Source organism: Octopus bimaculoides, chromosome 8 (genome assembly GCF_046866305.1).
Source record: "Octopus bimaculoides isolate indiv1 chromosome 8, ASM4686630v1, whole genome shotgun sequence".
Taxonomy (NCBI): Eukaryota; Metazoa; Mollusca; class Cephalopoda; order Octopoda; family Octopodidae; genus Octopus; species Octopus bimaculoides.
Window position 1 is genome coordinate 86,794,488 of NC_142935.1, and position 19,019 is coordinate 86,813,506.

A 19,019-nucleotide genomic window follows, 5' to 3' on the forward strand; every position below is an offset into this window, starting at 1 on the left:
TGAAACATAAGATATAAACAGTAAAACCCAGAGGGAGTACAATACACACACACACACACACACACACACACACACACACACACACACACACACACACACACACACACACACACACATGCGTGTGTTATTCACCATTCACCTCTGTGCAACACTGACTTCTGCCAAATAGTGTGTTATCACAAAACAAGTAATCAAAGAAATCAGTTGGTTAAATTCAAGGCATTGTTTGTAATGTGTGTATGTGCACATGGGCAGGAGGGGGTGGTAAGTTATGAGAAATACACTTGAACTTAGCACATAGCTATGATAAAAGCCATAACTGGGATGGGAGCGGGGGTAGCATTGTAAACTCACAACAGGTATTCATTAAGCAAGAGATGTTCTACTACTCATTAGTAGGTACTTTACCTATGATATCACTGTAACATTGTACCTACTCTGCACAAATATTGTCTGTACTTGTATTCATGGCATTGCTGCATGGCTGTACTTAGTCTATCTGCAACCTTGCTATATGGTTATACCTGGTCTGTCTGTCATGTTTCATGGTTGTGCTTAGTTTGTCTGTTGTAAAATAGCTCCCCAGTTGTACGTAGTGTCTGTGACTTGCTACATATGGGTGCTTTGCCTGTGACATCATTGCATCATTGTACCTAGTGTGCGTCTGATATCACTACATGTGCCTGTACCTATATTTATGACATTGCTACATAGTTGTATCTAGTTTGTCTGTTGTAACATAGCTACACAATTTTACCTTGTGTGTCTATGATATTGCTACCTGGTTGTACCAGGTTTGTCTGTTACATAATTAAACATCTATATCTTGTAATTTATTACTCTATTGCCACCCATTACTATCACCTTTATCTCATCAATTTGCCTTTTTTCATCATACACTTGCTCTTTCCACCCACCCACCTTTACCTCCTCTACTTTTGCTGATCATTCTCTTGTCACCACCCTTACATGTCCATACCTTCTTCACATCATACTCTTCTTCCTTTGACCTTTCCACTCATTCTTCTGGTCCTTCTGATGTCATTCATCTCTGTCTGTCTCTCTTCCTCACAAAAATCCATTTCTGACCTTTCTGTTGTCATTGTACTCTGTTGTTTACACAATAGTGGTTAACTGTATGAACAGAGAAAGTGAGGTTATGAGATTCCCCTTGTCCTGTCTCACTGAGGGCTATTCAACCTCTTTAGTGTTGGTACCACAAGAAAAAAAGGCACCCAGTACACTCTGTAAAGTGGTTGGCATTAAAGGCTTCCAGCTGTAGAACCAAGCCATATGACTTGTATGAGCAATGATACTTTGGGGGCTGTAGTTATGTGGCTTACTGTGACAACCCATCCAACCCATGCCAGCATGGAAAGCAGATGTAAAATGATGATATAGTTAATACTTACTTGTAAGAGTTGTTCAGCTATTCTGTTCTGTTAATATTAAATGTTACCTAATTTGGGTTACCATGTCCAAGGGTTGACATTTTTTTTTTTTTTGGTATTTATGGTGATTGTCAGTTAGGTCAAGTTGTTTCCAGCACTTGGACCATGATTCTATATGACCCTAAATCAAACTGTTCCCTGCAGCTTTCTTCTTATCCCACCCCCTGCTAATGTACCTAGATCTCTGTCACCTTCTCTGCCATCTTAATCTTACTGTCAGTTTGTTTATCTATCCTGTTCCTTGTTCAACTGTCTCTCTCTCCCACTCTTGCTCTGTTCCCTACCTCACCCCTACTCTTTTTTACTCTCTCCTCTTATACCTCTTCTCTTATTGTTCTCTCCCTCCACACACACACACACACACACACACACACACACACACACACACACAAGCACAAAATCCCCCACCCCCCGTCTACTATCTCTGTTATCTGATACCTTTACATTCCAATATGTATTCGGTAATACTATACTAGTAGCTACTCTCTAATCTAACACATTCCTACTGCATAGTGGTGGTTGTGGTGGAGTCAGTGTTGGTAGGTTGATGGTAGCAGCAGCAGTATTGATGTTTGCTGATGTTAGCAGCATAAAGCAGTACCATATCATTTGGTATTATGCACTACTGTACAACATACAGAGTAACATCATTACCTGATACTGTTCTATAGTGTACGATGTAGTACAATGCTAGTTGGTGGTGTTGTATACAATATAGTACAGTACTATGTTCACCTTGATAGCTGAGGATCAGGGGCCTCAAACACAACCATTATTCCTCACCACACACTACAGTAGTCTTGTGCTATATTCATACATTCTACCAAGATCATCTCTGTCCAGTCTTTGATGTCATTGCTCCATCTATGTCTTTGTTACCTACGGGTTTGTTATCCATGCTTGTAAGGATGTGAGCACAGAAGTTCTGAGCTCTGATAACATAGCCAAACTACAGCATACACAAGACTGTACTCTTCTGTAGTTTACAATGTAGTACACTACTATTTATGTGGTGCATGGGTCCACAGAGGTCTTGGCATGCTCACATCACCTGGGGGTACAAGATAGCATTTCATGGGGTATGACAGAGAGGGAAACTATATACTTCATTCAATCACTTTTCTGAATAGAATTATTAAATTACTCTAAGAAATACCTTTGTTGTTTTAAGCACAGAGAAAACTTTATTATTTCACTGTACAGTATGCAGTTGAATTATAAAAATAAATAGTTATTACAAAATCAACTTTTTCATTTTCAAATGGTGGTTTATGAAAATTAATTTTGGTGGTTTATGAAAATTAATTGAACATTTTCTTGGAGTGTGTGACATAGAAAAGGTTTTGAATTGCTGATGTAGTGTATAGTCTTGAACTGTGTCTGAGTCAAACAATCGTTATACATTGATTCAATTACATCATTGTAGAGTATTCTCATTGTAAGACCTTAAAAAATATTAAATTTCTTTTATTCTTTAATAGTGTCTTATACTGTAATGTATCAGAAAGTTATTTTAAACTTCTGTGGCCTAATTACAGGCACAATTCCACTGTAGGGGAATTGCATTAGTGTCTCGATCACAGAAGTACAGTATATAAACAAACAAGCGATTATGTAATGATTTTTGTGTGTGTTCAACCTTTTCATTACCATATTTCTGTTGAAGTACACTGTCTTTATCCCTCCAGCCATTCATCTTCTCTGTCCACTATTCCTGGTGTGGGTGGAGTCTGCAAGTACCTCCTCTATAGGGTCCTACCACAAACAACTGTCATTACACTTTCCAACTGGATTCCCAATGTAACCAACTGATTAGACTATGGATATTATCCAACTGTCTTCTTTTTCGTTTATCCCTTGGTCTCCTGCTGATTGGCTCAGTTTGAAGAATTTATCTTGCAGTTCTTTCCTTTGACATTCTAATCACATGTATGTTTTAGTGGAGAGATAGCAGCTCAACCTGGAGAGATTGCCTGACTCCAAGCCATACACCCTGTTGAATAACATTACTCTAGAGTTGCTTTAGAGGAACCCCATTTTAGCTACTTGTATTTGCGATTATACTCCTTCAAACTGGACGTAGTTGATAGCTTCCGATATCTGGGTGACCAAGTTAGTAGTGGGGGAGGGTGCGCTGAAAGTGTATCTGCTGAGGACATGTGTAAGCTCGCAAGGAATGAAGCCAGTATACTCCGATGGATGTGTAATGTCAGTGTGCATACTCGACAGAGTGTAAGTATCTTGAGAGAAAAGTTGAACTTAAGAAGCATCAGTTGTGGTGTGCGAGAGAGACGATTGCACTGGTATGGTCATGTGGCGAGAATGGATGAGGATAGCTGTGTGGAAAAGTGCCACACCCTAGTGGTTGAGGGAACCCGTGCAAAAAGGCAGGCCCAGGAAGACCTGGGATGAGGTGATGAAGCAGGACCTCCGAACATTAGGCCTCATCAAGGCAATGAATTGTGACCGAGACCTTTGGAAATATGCTGTGCGTGAGAAGACCCGACAAGCCAAGTGAGACCAAAATCCAAGGCCTCTGCCAGGGATGTAGCCAGCCCACTTACATGTAACATTCCTTCTTTGGACACTAAACTCCGCTTGCGAAGAACTGTTGAGGCAAGTGAAATCGAAATCGAATTAAATTTGTAGACTGGCACCCATGTCAACATCTCTTCATTCAACACTAAACTCGGCTTGCGAAGACATGTTGGGGCAAGCGAAAGCGAAATCGTGATGGCACCTCTACCAGTAGATCACTAAGAGCACCATCTGAGCATGATCGTTGCCAGAGCACCAGCTGTCTGGCTTCCATGCCAGGGGCACGTAAATAGCACCATTTGAGCGTGATCGTTTCCAACGTCACTCTCCTGGCACGTGAAAAGATATTCGAGCGAGTTCGTTGCCAGTACCGCTGGACTGGCTCCTGTGCAGGTGGCACGTAAAATACACCATTTCGCGCGTGGCCGTTGCTAGTACCTCCTGACTGGCCTTCGTGCCAGTGGCACATAAAAGCACCCACTACACTCTTTTAATTTAGATCACTTTATAGTGTAGCTCATGTCATAGACCTAGGGGCAGTCATAAGCAGGTTGTTTACCAAAAGGGTTTATAGCTTACATGACTTTATAACAATGTAATTGTTCCAGTTTTGACACATAATCTCAGTTCAAGTCACTTCCTACCAAGCTATTAAAACTATACTTGCTTCCCAAATATATAGTTTTGGGGTACAGTCTATTTGAAATTAATTTTGCCATTGCTGTAATACCCAAATGATATAAACTATGGAGAGCACAGAAAACCTCACACCATTATAAGTGAGTCAGTAGAGTGCAATGGTAATAAACAAAAAAACTAAAGATGATGGTTTTGATGTCCAGAGTTATAATAGTTTTTCATTGTCTGTTTCATCTATAGCAATCTGTTGCAGGTCAATAGCATCAGTGGAATGCAAGGCATTAATATAGACATGAGATAAGGTGTCTGCTGTAGAATTATCAGCACCTTTGACATATATCCAAAGTAAATTGTAAAATAGAATGAAAATTGCTGATATTTCTAGGAGAGTATTTATCAATCTAAGAATGCAATGCATGTGTTAGTGTATATGGCTTATGGTCAGTGTATATAATAAAAGTTCACTCTTTTAAGAAATGTAAAAAATACTTCACAGATAAAAAGCAGCCAATAATTTTCTTCCAAAAGAATGACTAACAGCTTGTAAGGTGATAGCTGATGACTTTCATGAATTGCACAAAAATTTGACAGGTTATATGCTACAAGTTGCTCTTGTATTGACTAGTAAACAGTGCTTTGAAATGGTGTCATGGCCAAAAAAGACGCAACAAACTGATTAGTCCATCCAGAGATGTGGTCACAATGAAAACATTCTTTGAGGACTGTAAGAACACCTAGAAATTCTCCAACCACGAGAATTTGAGTGTCTATGGTATCTTGAAAACCACAACTGCTCAAGCTAATCTGTTAAAGTTTGGATTTTATCATCAGTCATGCCAACTCAGAGTATATTGAAGATACAAAAGTGGGCGAATAAGTTTCAATATTACTGGTATTCAGAGGAAATATCCATAATACCATCTGCTATCTCCACTAACTGGGTAATTGAACTCTGCTCTCTTAAGTCATTAAAATGGCTTGCACATTTGAATGGAGGCACAAAAAACAAAAGACTTGTTATAACATAGATTCTTCAATCTGTCTTCAACCAAACCCTTCATTCTTAATAGGTGAGAAGGCTTTTTATCTCTTAAAACTTCCTTATAAAGAAGTTAGTGAAACCTCTTCTGTTTTGACGTAGAGATACATCTTAAAATTTTTACTTTCATACTTTGGTAAGATGTGGTGTCAATGGCTGGTGATTAAATCTTTGACTTCATTGCTTAGGACAGGAGGCAAAATTGTAACTTAAAGGTGAAACTGGTGCATATTGGAAAATATCTTTTTAGCTGTGAAATTGGCTTCAAGCTGAGAAAACCAGATGGAAGAATTTCCAGTACAGGTAGCAAAGCGAAGGATAGAGCAACCTGTATTGCTCAACTGTTGCACTCCAACACCAGATCAAAAGCCTACGCATCTGATTTGTTTGTCTTCAGCTTAAAAATTGCTAACAAGGAAAAGAAATTTAATAGACTTGGAAATTTTTCTCTCTGAAAAAGTAAATTTTTAGTGTGGGCAGTTTAGCTTAATGGTTCAGAACATCGCGACGCGTAATCATGGAGGTGTGAGTTTGAGTCTCATAGCCGGATGCCAACACTTTTCTCAGCAAAATAGGGGTAGCTTATCCTGTTCAGGCTATATTATTAGCATTATCCTGCATTTGAGAATTTAAAATCACTTCTTTAACTTTCTAAGACATCTCAACGCTTCTAAAGCAAACTTCGTTTGTTTATGTTCGTCACATTTTGAATTTAAATTTTTAGATGTTTTAATTTTATTTTATTCAATATATGTGCTGCTTGAGAAGATTATGATATGTATGTGTATGTACATATGTTTGTGTATGTGTTTGTATATGTGTGTGAGTGTGTTTATCAACTTTTTTCTATTTCAGGTATTTGATATTTTACTCACCATTCGACATAGTTTACAAACTAGTCAAATTTCTACCATTCAAACTGTGCATTGGAACTCTAAAGGAAACTCAGAGAGCTCACAAAGTTTACCATGGTGTCACCTACACAGCCAAACTCTTCCCACATGCCTACCTACTTATTGTAATAATTGGTACTGTTAAAGGTGAGAAAATATATATTCTTATTGTTGAGTGGGTGGCTTTTGTCAAGCCTATGTTAGTAAGGTAGCTACTGCAGAACATTCAATGGTGTTTAGTGGTGTGGATGGAGCCACATAATCTCTCTGAATGAGTAAGCAAAGTGAATAAAATTGGTTTTATATGTCACTGGCATAAGTGTTGAATAGAAGAGTGAACTCTTCTAGCTACAACTACATTGAGAGTTCATAACTGATCACTAGTATAGCAAAATACTGAGTATATGGGTTTCTAAACACAGTATGACCTCTGGGTGGTACTGTGAAAAAATTACAGCTTAGTGCTGGGTCTCTAGGTTTGATCTTAACCTTTTTAACTGTAAATTTTCTTCTCCCCCACCCTCTTTTGTGGAATGACTAAACACTTTAGCATTCAGGTTACTCAATCAAAAGCAATGTTTATTTATTAACATTCTTGATATGACTGGTTTCAGTGTTAGTTAAGAATTCTTTCATTTATTGTAATTTAACCACTATAGCAATAGTGGGGAATATGTGTGGTATTGATTGGATAGAGTTTGGTCTGGGGAGTGGGTGAATACTGTTACTTTAACCAAATTTGAGCAGAACTTTCCACCACTGGCACTTATCTATGTTCTATGTCAAGAATGTCCTGTAGAGTAAATGAGGTATTTTGAAGCTTGTTTTTGCTGGTTAATAACTAGAAGCCATTACTCCATTATAAGAGGATTTAAACTCAGTTCTGCAGTTTAATGGCATCTTTATGCAAGGACCCCTGCTGCCAACAGTTGTTAGTATTGTAAGGTACCAGTTTTTACTTTCTCAAAGACAGTATGCTGTACTATGATATATGAATAATCGACCCTTCAGTTAGCAGCCTAACCTCTTCATGGTTAAATCAATTAAACACTGGTATATCATAAAATTAATAACCACAGTTGACCACAGATTGATTATATCAGTAATGGTTTTAAAAGCTTCCTAGATGAGGTGACCTTCTCTACTTTTGTGGAACTTTCTCCTTGATGAGGGCCTACTGTAGTATTACAAGGGCAGAAATATTGTACAAATTTACAAATCTGTGTCATTTTGAGGTAAAAAAAGTTTTTTTTTTCCTTTCTATTTTTCAGGAGCTGGAAGTGGAATCATAAAAGCATTTGACAGGTTTCTGCGTGGCATTTGGGTCCCAAATAGCAACGAGTTTCTGCAGCCTTCTTTGTGAGTATTTTTGTCTTAACTTATGTGTAGAGCAGGATAGGTTGATGTAATCGCATTTATAAATAGATTACAACTATGTGTCTTATCTTACTGATTATTCAGAGATTACAATTTAATGTTGTTTATTTCAGCTTTTGTCATTTTTATCTCTCCAAATACAGTTTCTACTTCTCTATGGCCATCAGTTTTCCACTCTTTCCACTCATCTGCTTCCTCAAGTACATTACGTAGTTAGCTATGTCATGCAGCTATTATTTTTCTATTAACCATAAACTTCCCCATTGGTTGAAACTACTGTTCTTGACTCTCGATTCGTTAACTTGTTTCCGGTTATCTCTTAGTCAGTAAGTCTATTTTACAAGATTCATCATCATTGTTTTAATATCCACTTTTCCATGATGGCATAGCTCACAGAATTTGATGAAACAGATTTTCTGCAGCCAGATGCCCTTTTCACCAAACCTCATCTGTTTCCAAGCAAGGTAACATATCCCTATGACTGGGCATGTTATGGAAGATTGAAAACAAATGATGCTCCATGTATGACACTTATTTACAACTATCATGCTGTGTCATTCATGCCATGTCAAGACAAGGACACACACATACACGATGAGCTTTGGTCAGCCCAGGGCTACAGTAGGAGACACCCAAGGTACCATGCAGTGGGACTGAACCTGAAACTATGTGGTTGGAAAGCAAACTTCTAAATCACACAACCAGGCTTGCACCTATGATTTACAGTTATAAATTTGGAACATCTGTATATTTATTTTTGAAGAAAGCTTTTTTTTAATAGTTGAATATCTCCTGTCTTACAGCTAACTTTTTTAATTGAAACAGTAGGCAGCTGTTATCAGCTAGGTCAGCTCTCTATAATCAAAAAAGATAAATCCTTTCAAGGTGTAGCTTACAGGGAATTTAACATTGCGTCTTGGAGCAAATTTCCTTCATTGCCTTTATGTAAACATAGAACTCTGTGGAAATAACATTACTCATTGATTTAGCTCAGTAACTGAAATGCTGGTTCATAAAGTTTTTCGAAGTATATTGGCGACAAAGTAAATACATGACCTGCAACTGAACATTAAATGTGCAGTGTTCACTTGGTGAGTGCTTAACTCACCAGCAGCAACAAGAAGGGAGAAGAAACGTTCAGTTAAGTATAGTAGCAGGAACTAGTAGGTTTGTCATGGTCTGCATTTGTATTGATCAAATGGGAAAGGTTTACCTCAAAATAATGGAAACCAAATTTTCAAAGAGAGTCATCTCTACACTATCTTCTTTGTTGAAAAAAATAATAGATATCACACATACATCAACCAGTTTTTTTAAATTAAATATGATTGTTTAATGCCTTTTCTTCATCATTACTAATAACTTGTGTAGATGCAATGTAGCCAAATGGTTAATAAGTCCGCTTCACGATCACAAGGTGTTAGGTTTGGTTTCACTGCATGGCATCTTGGCAAGTGTCATTTTCTATAGCCTCAAGTTGGCTTGTGTTTTGAATGAAAATTGGTAGACAGAAACTGTGTGGAAGCCTGTTGGATATTTTATACCTATGATTCAAAGGTCCAGTGTTGTCATCATCCTCATTTAACATCTGTTTTCCATGCTGGCATGAATTGGACATTTTGACAAGCTGAAGAGCTGTCTGGGCTCCATGTCTGTTTTGGCATGGTTCTACTGCTGGATGCCCTTCCTTATGCTAACCACTTTGGAGTGTACCAGGTGCTTTCTTGTGGCTGCAGCATGTGTGCTTTTTACATGGTACCAGCACCCACAAGCCCACAAGATTAGGATCACTCAGCTGAAAAGGGATGTAGGGAACATGCCTATATGCAAGGACAACCACTACCTGAGAATTTACATTGAGGACACATGGCTGTGGAATACTCTACCTTTTAACATCTGTTTTTTCTATGCTGGCATACTAATCTAATGAACAAGTAATTTAGCCAGTCAAACAATTGAACACTCATGGTCAGAACTTCTGGCTAAGATTCATTTATTTATTGTTCACCAATAATTATTATTGTTAAATTCTTTATATTTTACTATAAATACTGATGTACTATGTTTCTATCATGTATTTCAGATACACAAAAGCTTGCTTGATTGCATCAATAATTTTTGTGCTGGAAAAAACCAGTGTGATTGAAGCTCCACATGCAGTGATCTACTTTGGTGTCGTCATTTTCTTTGTTTACTTCAAACTGTCCTCACTTCTCTTTGGAATCCATGACCCTTTTGTTCCATTTGAGAACCTATTCTGTGCGATATTCCTTGGTGGAATGTGGGATGCCATGCGTCGCGCTATCAGCAGCAGCAAGTCATCTGATGACTCTGGCAAAAGCAAGTCAGAGAAGAAGAATGATTAGAACTTGAAATCAGGAATAGTGGCAAAAACATGGGTGGGAGATAGTAATTGGTATGTTTTTTTTTTAGTTTTTTTTTTTTTTATTGCAAGAAGTATTCAAGTTGGGCAGGGGATTGTCATCCGCAAGCACAATATAGGGGTGCCTAACATAGATAACTATATATGTATATGTATGTATATATATATATATATATATATATATATATGTAATGTATGCACACACATTTTTTTTTTAAATGTACTGCGATCTGTTAAGTTCTAACAGTATTTCGTAAAATAATAACAATGAAATCAGTAAAAAAAAATACACTTAAAAAAATGAAATACATTAAAAAAGAAAACTCTTCTCCCTCCAAGTCGAATTGGACATTAAGAGAAATGTGTTGAGAAATCAGCATTTTTTGGAAAAATATTACAAAAAAAAAATAAAGAGAAATTCCTAAAAACTTAGAATTTTGAATCTTATTTTTGTGTTAACAAAATTAAAATTCTTAGAAAATGAAACTCATTAATTATTGAATCTGTTTAGTACACTAGGACATTTAATCTTTATTTGATTTTTTAATAAATTTTTATGCGAAATAATTTATCTCAAAATATTGAGTTTTTTTTTTTTTTTTGAGCAAGTTTCTGATTTAAATCTTTGCAAAAAAAAAATAATAATAAAAAGAACAAAAATGGATTTTAGAGAAAGATAAAAGGCAGTCGCAGTGGATGACAGAAGAAAGCCAGTTTTGGTAAAAACATTTCTTTGCCAACAATTTCTGTCTCTTTTATCTTCTCTAAGTATATATTTCTTTATTGTTGTCACTATTAAAAAACTCATGTCATTGTTCAGAATAAAATGCTGTCCCTCCACTACACACACACACACGCACAAACGCACAAATTAAAAACATACTAAAGACTGTCAAAAGAAACCAAAGTTACTATGATTTCTCTGATATATCCCCACCCTGTTATTTTTTCCAGGTTATTTGATGATAGCGATTTAAATTTAGTCTTACTCCAGGCAATCATTCACATACATGGAGATCATATTCTCTATATATATATATATATAAATGTGCTGTGCGTGAGAAGACCTGGCAAGCCAAGTGAGATCGTTGCCAGTGCCCCTGGACTGGCTCTTGTGCGGATGGCACATAAAAGACACCATTTCGAGTGTGGCCGTTTTCGTGCGGGTGACACGTAAAAGCACCCACTACACTCTCTGAGTGGTTGGCGTTAGGAAGGGCATCCAGCTGTAGAAACTCTGCCAAATTAGATTGGAGCCTGGTGTTGCCATCCGGTTTCACCAGTCCTCAGTCAAATTGTCCAACCCATGCTAGCATGGAAGGCGGACGTTAAACGATGATGATGATGATGATGATATATATATATATATATATATATATATATATATATATATACACATGTATATATATATACACATGTATATATATATACACATGTATATATATATACACATGTATATAGAATATGTATGCACATATGGTGCACCAGCATGACCGCAGCCACTTGGCTGAAACACATAAATAAATAAATAAATATACATATAGTGTGTGTATGTGTAAAATTAAAGATTAGAAGCTCCTCCTTTCAGTAACCATAGACAAGAAGTGTAAAGTACCATCTGTGTGCATGTGGAGACTGAATATTATGAGAAAATGTTTCCTGAAGAAGCTTAGCACCCCCACCCCCACCCATATATATGAAGGCTTAGTGATTATGGTGTTGCACTTGTGATTGCAAGATCATGGTTTCGATTCCCAGATTGGGTGTTGCCTTGTGTTCTTGAGCAAAACACTTTGTTTCCTGTTGCTTTGCAATCATCTTGTCATCTGACATATGGCACCTGTACAGGTAATGTCTGTTTGATGGAGAGAGTGAGTTTATGCAAGCATAAACATTTATCTAACGATAGGAGAGTCCATGATGTGTGTGTTACTCTAAGACTAACTTCATTTTACTGCTGATTGAGTTATAATCTCTGAATAAATATTGCTAATGAGTGCCAGACACTTGCACTGCTGGATTCTAACATAGACATGGAAGCCATATTTGTTGTTCTTCCATCAAGTGTATCAGGGTTAGAATAACTTGATTGATCTTATTAAGCAGATATTAGTCTTTTTAATTACATATAAAAAAAATGTTGCAACTAAGGCACAGTGTTTACTCACATATACACACGCATTCTTTTGGCAGAAATTTTTATGCGTGTGTAGAACATCAAACACTCATACATGCTATGCACACACATATATACATCATATATACATTGCATTTACATTGTTCTAAATTAAAGGAAGTTAAAATTACTTCCTTACATCACGAGTCCTTCACTTGGCCAGTTTTGATATTTGACATATTTGTATGTAAAGAGTCTTAAGTCTCTCAACAAAGAATACACTTTTTTTTACTGATCTCTTCAGCTCTAATTATTCTTTCCTAGTTTCCTTTTACATTATCTTATTTTTATTTTGTTTATACATATTAAATGTCCATCTATTTGCAGCTTCACAGAATATTTTTTTAAAATTCCAGTTGTGAAAGAAAATATGTCTATCTTCTTTTCTTTTTGGGCTTGATTTGTTCCCTTATGTTTGTATGTTTAACTTGTTTGAGTTTTCCTTTACACAGTGACATTGAAGAGAAATTATTTCTACTTATCATCTTGAACTCTTTGAACTGACATCAATGTTCTGAGCTCAAATTCCACTGAGGTCGACTTTGCCTTTCATCCTTTTGGGGGTCATAAATTAAATACCATGTGTGTACTAGGGTCAATCTAACTGACTGGCCTCCTCCCTCAAAATTTCAGACCTTGTGCCTGTAGTAAAAAAGATTATTATTAAAGGTAGCAAGCTGGCAGAATCGTTACTGCACCAAACAAAATGCTTAATACTTCTATCTTTATGTTCTGAGTTCAAACGGTGCTGAGGTCAACTTCACTTTTCATCCTTTTGGGGTTGATGAAATAAGTACCAGTTGAGTGCTGGGGTCAGTGTAGCTGACTCACCCCTTCCCATTTCTGGCCTTCTGCCAAGATTTTAACCATTATTATTATTGAAACCCAACTGCTACTGTTAGGTCTTTAGCACCACTACTTACCCCGCTTTTACAAAAAAAAAAAAATGTCTTGTAGCTGTTTAACTTGTGAGTTCTTGATATTTTATTGTCCTGTGTATGTATGTGTGTGTGTGTGTGTGTGTGTGTGTGTGTGTGTGTATATATATATACATTGTTTTCTTTGCAGCTAATACCATTCTTGTTGTATATTTGTGTGTTCTAACCTTTTCTAGCCAGGTCTGTGTTAAGCAATTACTGTTCAAGTGTGTGTGTGAGTGCATTATCCTAATTTGATTGAAAGTCTATTAACTCTTTTAATGTTGAACTATTCATATTCTATGTCTGGTCTGGTTAGTACAAGGACAGAATGTAATTCATTTGCTATGGTAAAAGACGAACACCAATCACAAACCATTTCTAAATCCTTTAAACACTCTTCCTTTAAGGCTACACATTCATTTCTATTGAAATAGACTGAATGAATTTTGATAACTATGAAAGGTTGTCCACCCTACATGTTTATCTAATCACATGAAAGATGGCCACAGAAATGTCCATGATCTCATTTAATTTTCCTTTTCTTAGCACAGAATCTATATTTAAGTTACAGGAGCTGTTGAAATGCAAACAGCTCAATATTAAATTGGTCAATGATTGTTCTTGTATGTTCAGACTTTGTATTATTAATCTCTGTACTCTAATTACACACAGACAATATACATTTCTTGCATCCACTACTTCTTTTAAAATTATATTTCTGTTCTTTTAGAGCCCCCTCCCTACATAAGACACATTTTATTTACCATTTAATAAGAACTTCAAATAAAATTTTTCAAAGATCTATCCATACCCAAAATCGTTTTTGTCTTTCTTTTCATCATCATAGTTTTATTGTCCACATTCCCACGTTTGCAAGATTTAGATAAAATTCAATGAAGCAGATTTTTTATGACTGGACACCCTTCTTGTTACAGCCCTCACTTGCTTCCCTTGATCCATTGAACAGGAACAGCACAATATCTGGGCATATTTTTGCTGAAGATTGCAAACAAGACTACTCATGATGATGACATTCTTTTTCAATTAGCATGCAATGTCAAGACAAGGAGACAGGAACACATACACCTTTTCTTTAGAAGCCAGAATAATTTCTTTAAATTGTTTATTTAATGATAATATAAATTTGGCATTTAGAAAAACTTTTGTATATATGAAAAAAAAAAAGAAACAGATCTATTTCTCTTCTTGAATCTAGTAAGATCTTATTTTCAGATTTTAAACTCTGGTTTGACTTTACAAAGGAAAAAAAATGAAAGGGGGAAATGTATTTTTACAATACTTTCTATAATGTATCAATTTAATGTTGCTGTTTGTTGAACAGATGCCAAAACCTATCTGGATCAGAAGAAAGTTACTTTTCTGTAGAAAGTATCTTAAACCAGGTAGATTTGTCTCTTTTAAGTAGTGACTTTTGGGAAATTATGGAAAGAGATTCACATTTTTATTTTCTCTCTCTCAGATCTTAGCATTTAAAAAATTTTAGCATTTAATCCAGCACAAATATTCCACCTATGTTAAAACTGGCCAAATCCAACTTCTCATACCTACTCTACACTGTTATTCTAAAAATATACAACCATTGAAGTCTTGAAGCTAAAAGGTATGCATGATTAATTCAAAACAATGAACAAATAAGCAATACATTTTGACAAAGCAATCTGAACGCCAAAGGGCTAACGTAATCTCTCGATTAGCTAGCCATCTCTAAGGCAAGGGGAAAGAACTGTCTTGCCAGGAATTCATGTTAAGTTTTTCAAACGTGAGGGGAATAAAATATATTATCTTAGTGATTATTGATTTTTTTTCCTTAATTTTTAAATTCAATTCTGTATGTGTGAGCATGGATTTGGCTCACCTTTGAGAAATTTCTGGAACAGCATCATTTAGCGTATTCCCAGCTGCCCTTGATACATTGGTGTCAAAACTGAGTGAGTTCTACATGAAAATAATTAACAGGTGTTGTCATACATGTGGCATATGAAAATCCAAACATAGTGTCTCATTATGTGACAATGCTAATAAAAAAACAATAGAACTAAATCTCAAACATTTTCCCTCTTACCCTCCGAGTTTTATTCCATGTAAAGCCACAATTCTTATTTCTTACTCTAAATTGTGCTTAGTTATCTCCCTTGACTATGGGGTAGGTTCAAAACAAAAGCATCCATAAGTTTAGATGGATTTAACTTCACAATTCTCTCTCTTCTTGTAATCCTTTTATTGAGTTTAACATTTTAAGATCAAATTTTATATTTGTAACTTTACACCTTCAGTCATAATGATATCAATATTCCTATACTTTAATAAACTTTCCCATGGTTGTGAGCACAAAGATTAAGGCAGTGGAGTATTAGAGGTTTGAGATCAATTGACTAATGTTATTGCATTTAAATATAGCAGGTGCAAGTGGAGAATTTATTTTGCTTTTAACCCCTTCACAAATGACAAAATAAGTATAAATCATGTGCTTCACTTGAGTCAAATGATTAGTTCTTCCTTACAATGCTGCAGCTTTGAAACAATCTGAGAAACTATTGTGTTCTGGGTTCAAATACCACTGAGGTTGACTTTGCCTTTCATCTTTTCAGGCTCAACAAAATAAGTACCTCTAGCTGCTAAAATTTGAAACCATTATTAAGTAGACTTTGAGCCAGCAGAAAGCTTGCTGGACAAAAATGCTTAGCCACATTTCATCCATCTTTACATCCCCGAGTTCAAATTCTGCCATGGTCAACATCATCTTTCATAGTTTTGGAGTCAAAAACAGGTTGATGTAATTGACTTCCTCCTCCCCTCAAAACCTTTGGCCTTGTACCTAAATTAGAAAAGATTATAACCATTATTATTGAACTGGCAGAATCATTAGCATGCCAGGCTAAATGCTTAGCAGCATTTCATCTGTCTGTATGCTCTGAGGTCAACTTTGTGTTTCATCCTTTCAAGATTGATAACAATAAGTACCAATTGAACACTGGGGTCGATGTAATCGACTCATCCCCACCCCCAAAATTGCTGCCCTTGCAGCAAAATTTGAAACCATTATTATTAAGGTGGTGAGCTGGCAGAATTGTTAGCATGCTGGACAAAATGTTTAGCAGTATTTCGCCTGTCACTATGTTCTGAGTTCAAATCTAGCTGAGGTCAACTTTGCCTTTCATCCTGTCGGGGTTAATAAAATAAGTACCAGTTGAACATTGGGATCGATGTAATCGATTCGTCCCCACCTCCTACAAGCTGCCCTTGTGGAAAAAATTTGAAATAATAATTATTATTATTGAGTGGTGGGGTGAGGCAGCGAGCTGGCAAAATCATTAGCACGCTGGGTGAAATGCTTCGCAGTATTTCGTCTGTCTTCACGTTCTGAGTTCAAATGCCGCTGGGGCAGACTTTGCCTTTCATCCTTTTCAGGGTTGACAAATTAAGTACTGGCAAAACACTGGGTTTGATGTAATCGACTTACCCCCCAACCCCCAAATTTCAGGCCTTGTGCTTATAGTAGAAAGGATTATCATTGAGTGGTGGAGATTGTCAGACTATCAGAGAAAATACCTTGTGACATTTGTTTTGACATTTTATGTTCTGTGTTCAAATGTCACTGAGGTCAATGTTACCTTTCATCCTTAAGGGATCAATAAAATAAAATATCAGTCAAGTACTAGGGTTGACAGTACTGACTATTCCCTCTCCCTTCAAAATTGTTGGCTTGTACCTACATTTGAAATAACAGTAATAGTAATAATTCTTTCTGATTTTGGCATAAGACCAGCAATTTTGAGGGAAAATGGAAAGTCAATTACAATAACCCCAGTATTTGACTGGTGCTTTACTTTAGTGACCTTGAAAGAATAAAGGCAAAGTTGAACTCAGAACATAGACAACTGGAAGAAATGCCACTAAGCATCTTTTTATGTTCTAACGATTCTACTTGCTCACTTCCTTAAAAATAATCCTTTCTACTGTAGGCACAAGGCCTGAAATTTTGGAGGAGAAGTGGTGTGTGGCGGGAGCTTATTGATTACATTGACCCCAGTGCTCAACTGGTACTTATATCGTTAACCCCCAAAGAAGATGAAATAAGTATCAGTTGAGGTCTATGTAATTGACTATCCCCCCCACCACCAAAAGTTTTAGGCCTTGTCTATAGAAAGAATGATAACTGTAACAAATTTATTTTGTCTTTGTCCAGTAAGTGTTATTTCCTATTTGTTTTTATCTAGAAATCAAACGAAATTACAACTATTCCCTTCAAACTTTGCTTTTGTGACCGGGACATCAATGTTTTGAAACTGACCTATTTTCCATTACATTTCAGACAGATTCAGTGCTGAGTTGCTGAAGCAGAAATATCATTATAACAAGTATTCTGCTCAATACAATAGACTTGTTTATCAGTTGCGTGACTATAGCCGCTTGAGCATGTCCCTAAGTTGCTGACAATATGTGCATCTTTGATCATGAGCGGGAGTTGTTGGGGAGCATCACAGCCATGTGTTGAGAGGGACTCTTTGGGGTTTGAATAAATGAAAAAAAAAGGAAAGTTTGGAGGAAATATTAGCCACTTTTCATATTTTCTAGAGGTAAGTAAGTACAAAATAACAGTTCTTACCCAAGGACAAAAATCATGTTACACAGTGTAATGAGCTTATTGTATACAGTATGAGGTGCACAACTTACAAGAAAAGGATAAAAGAAGGGATAGAGAGCCGTCATATAAGCCAAGTATAAAGGAAGACAGCATTGAAAGCCAAAAATACATGCACAGTACACAGAACAAAACAGTAAAAGAGCCATAAAGAGGAAAGGGTGTATAGGTATGTTAGGAGTGGTGTTGGCAAATTCCAGAAAGCATGGAATTTTTGAAGAATGCAGTGTCCTGACAGCTAACAAAAATCACATGTAGTTTATTCGACAATTCTGAGCATGAAAGAATGTTTCTAAAAGTCATGGGTGCCATGTAGGTGTTATTTCATTGTTTGGTTTGTTTGAATTAACTGGTGGAGTTTTGTTTGATCAGTAGCAACCAAAATGTAGTCAACATCTGAGGTCACACATTGTAAAGGAGATATTTTTAATCAATAATTTGATCCTAGTTCTTGTTTGATACCTATTTTATCAATCCTCCTCCACCTTCTCCCAGGCTCAAAAGACATACTTAAATACACACTCAGGACATGTAACATATTTAAACTATTACATTGTACCCTACATCAAAAACTACTACAGTTCAGAGATGAACATGTGGAAGAGATCTCCAGTGAGATCTCTTAGTCATATTCAGACATTTTATTCTTTTTAATAGCTCAGTCCAGTGGTTCTCAACTAGGGTCCATATAAAATTTTGGGGGTCCATGCAAGAATAAAATGTAAATTGGGAATCTATAGTAGTATTTTAAGAGCCCATAAAAAAGGTTTGATTTAGATGTATTTATTGCAAGAAACATCAATGTTTATTTCTCAAACGTTTTACATAGTTCAAACAACACAAGTTAATATCTGAAAAACAAAATAAGAATTTTGAAAGAGGTATCTATAAAGCTAAACATTGAATAGAGATGTGTGTCCACCAGAATAAAATAGTAATC

General features: G+C 36.2%; 1 protein-coding gene across 1 annotated transcript in view; it reads left to right on the forward strand.

Annotated features, from left to right (window-relative positions):
• The window catches only part of LOC106872408 (trimeric intracellular cation channel type 1B.1), a 46,937-nt gene extending 32,704 nt beyond the window's left edge, over positions 1 to 14,233 (forward strand). The window contains exons 3-5 of the mRNA XM_014919405.3: positions 6,523 to 6,707; positions 7,832 to 7,919; positions 10,021 to 14,233. Of these exons, the coding sequence (XP_014774891.1) occupies positions 6,523 to 6,707; positions 7,832 to 7,919; positions 10,021 to 10,303 (556 nt within the window). The 3' untranslated portion in view covers positions 10,304 to 14,233. The remainder of the gene's footprint in view (positions 1 to 6,522; positions 6,708 to 7,831; positions 7,920 to 10,020) is intronic.
• Positions 14,234 to 19,019: the final 4,786 nt, after the last annotated feature.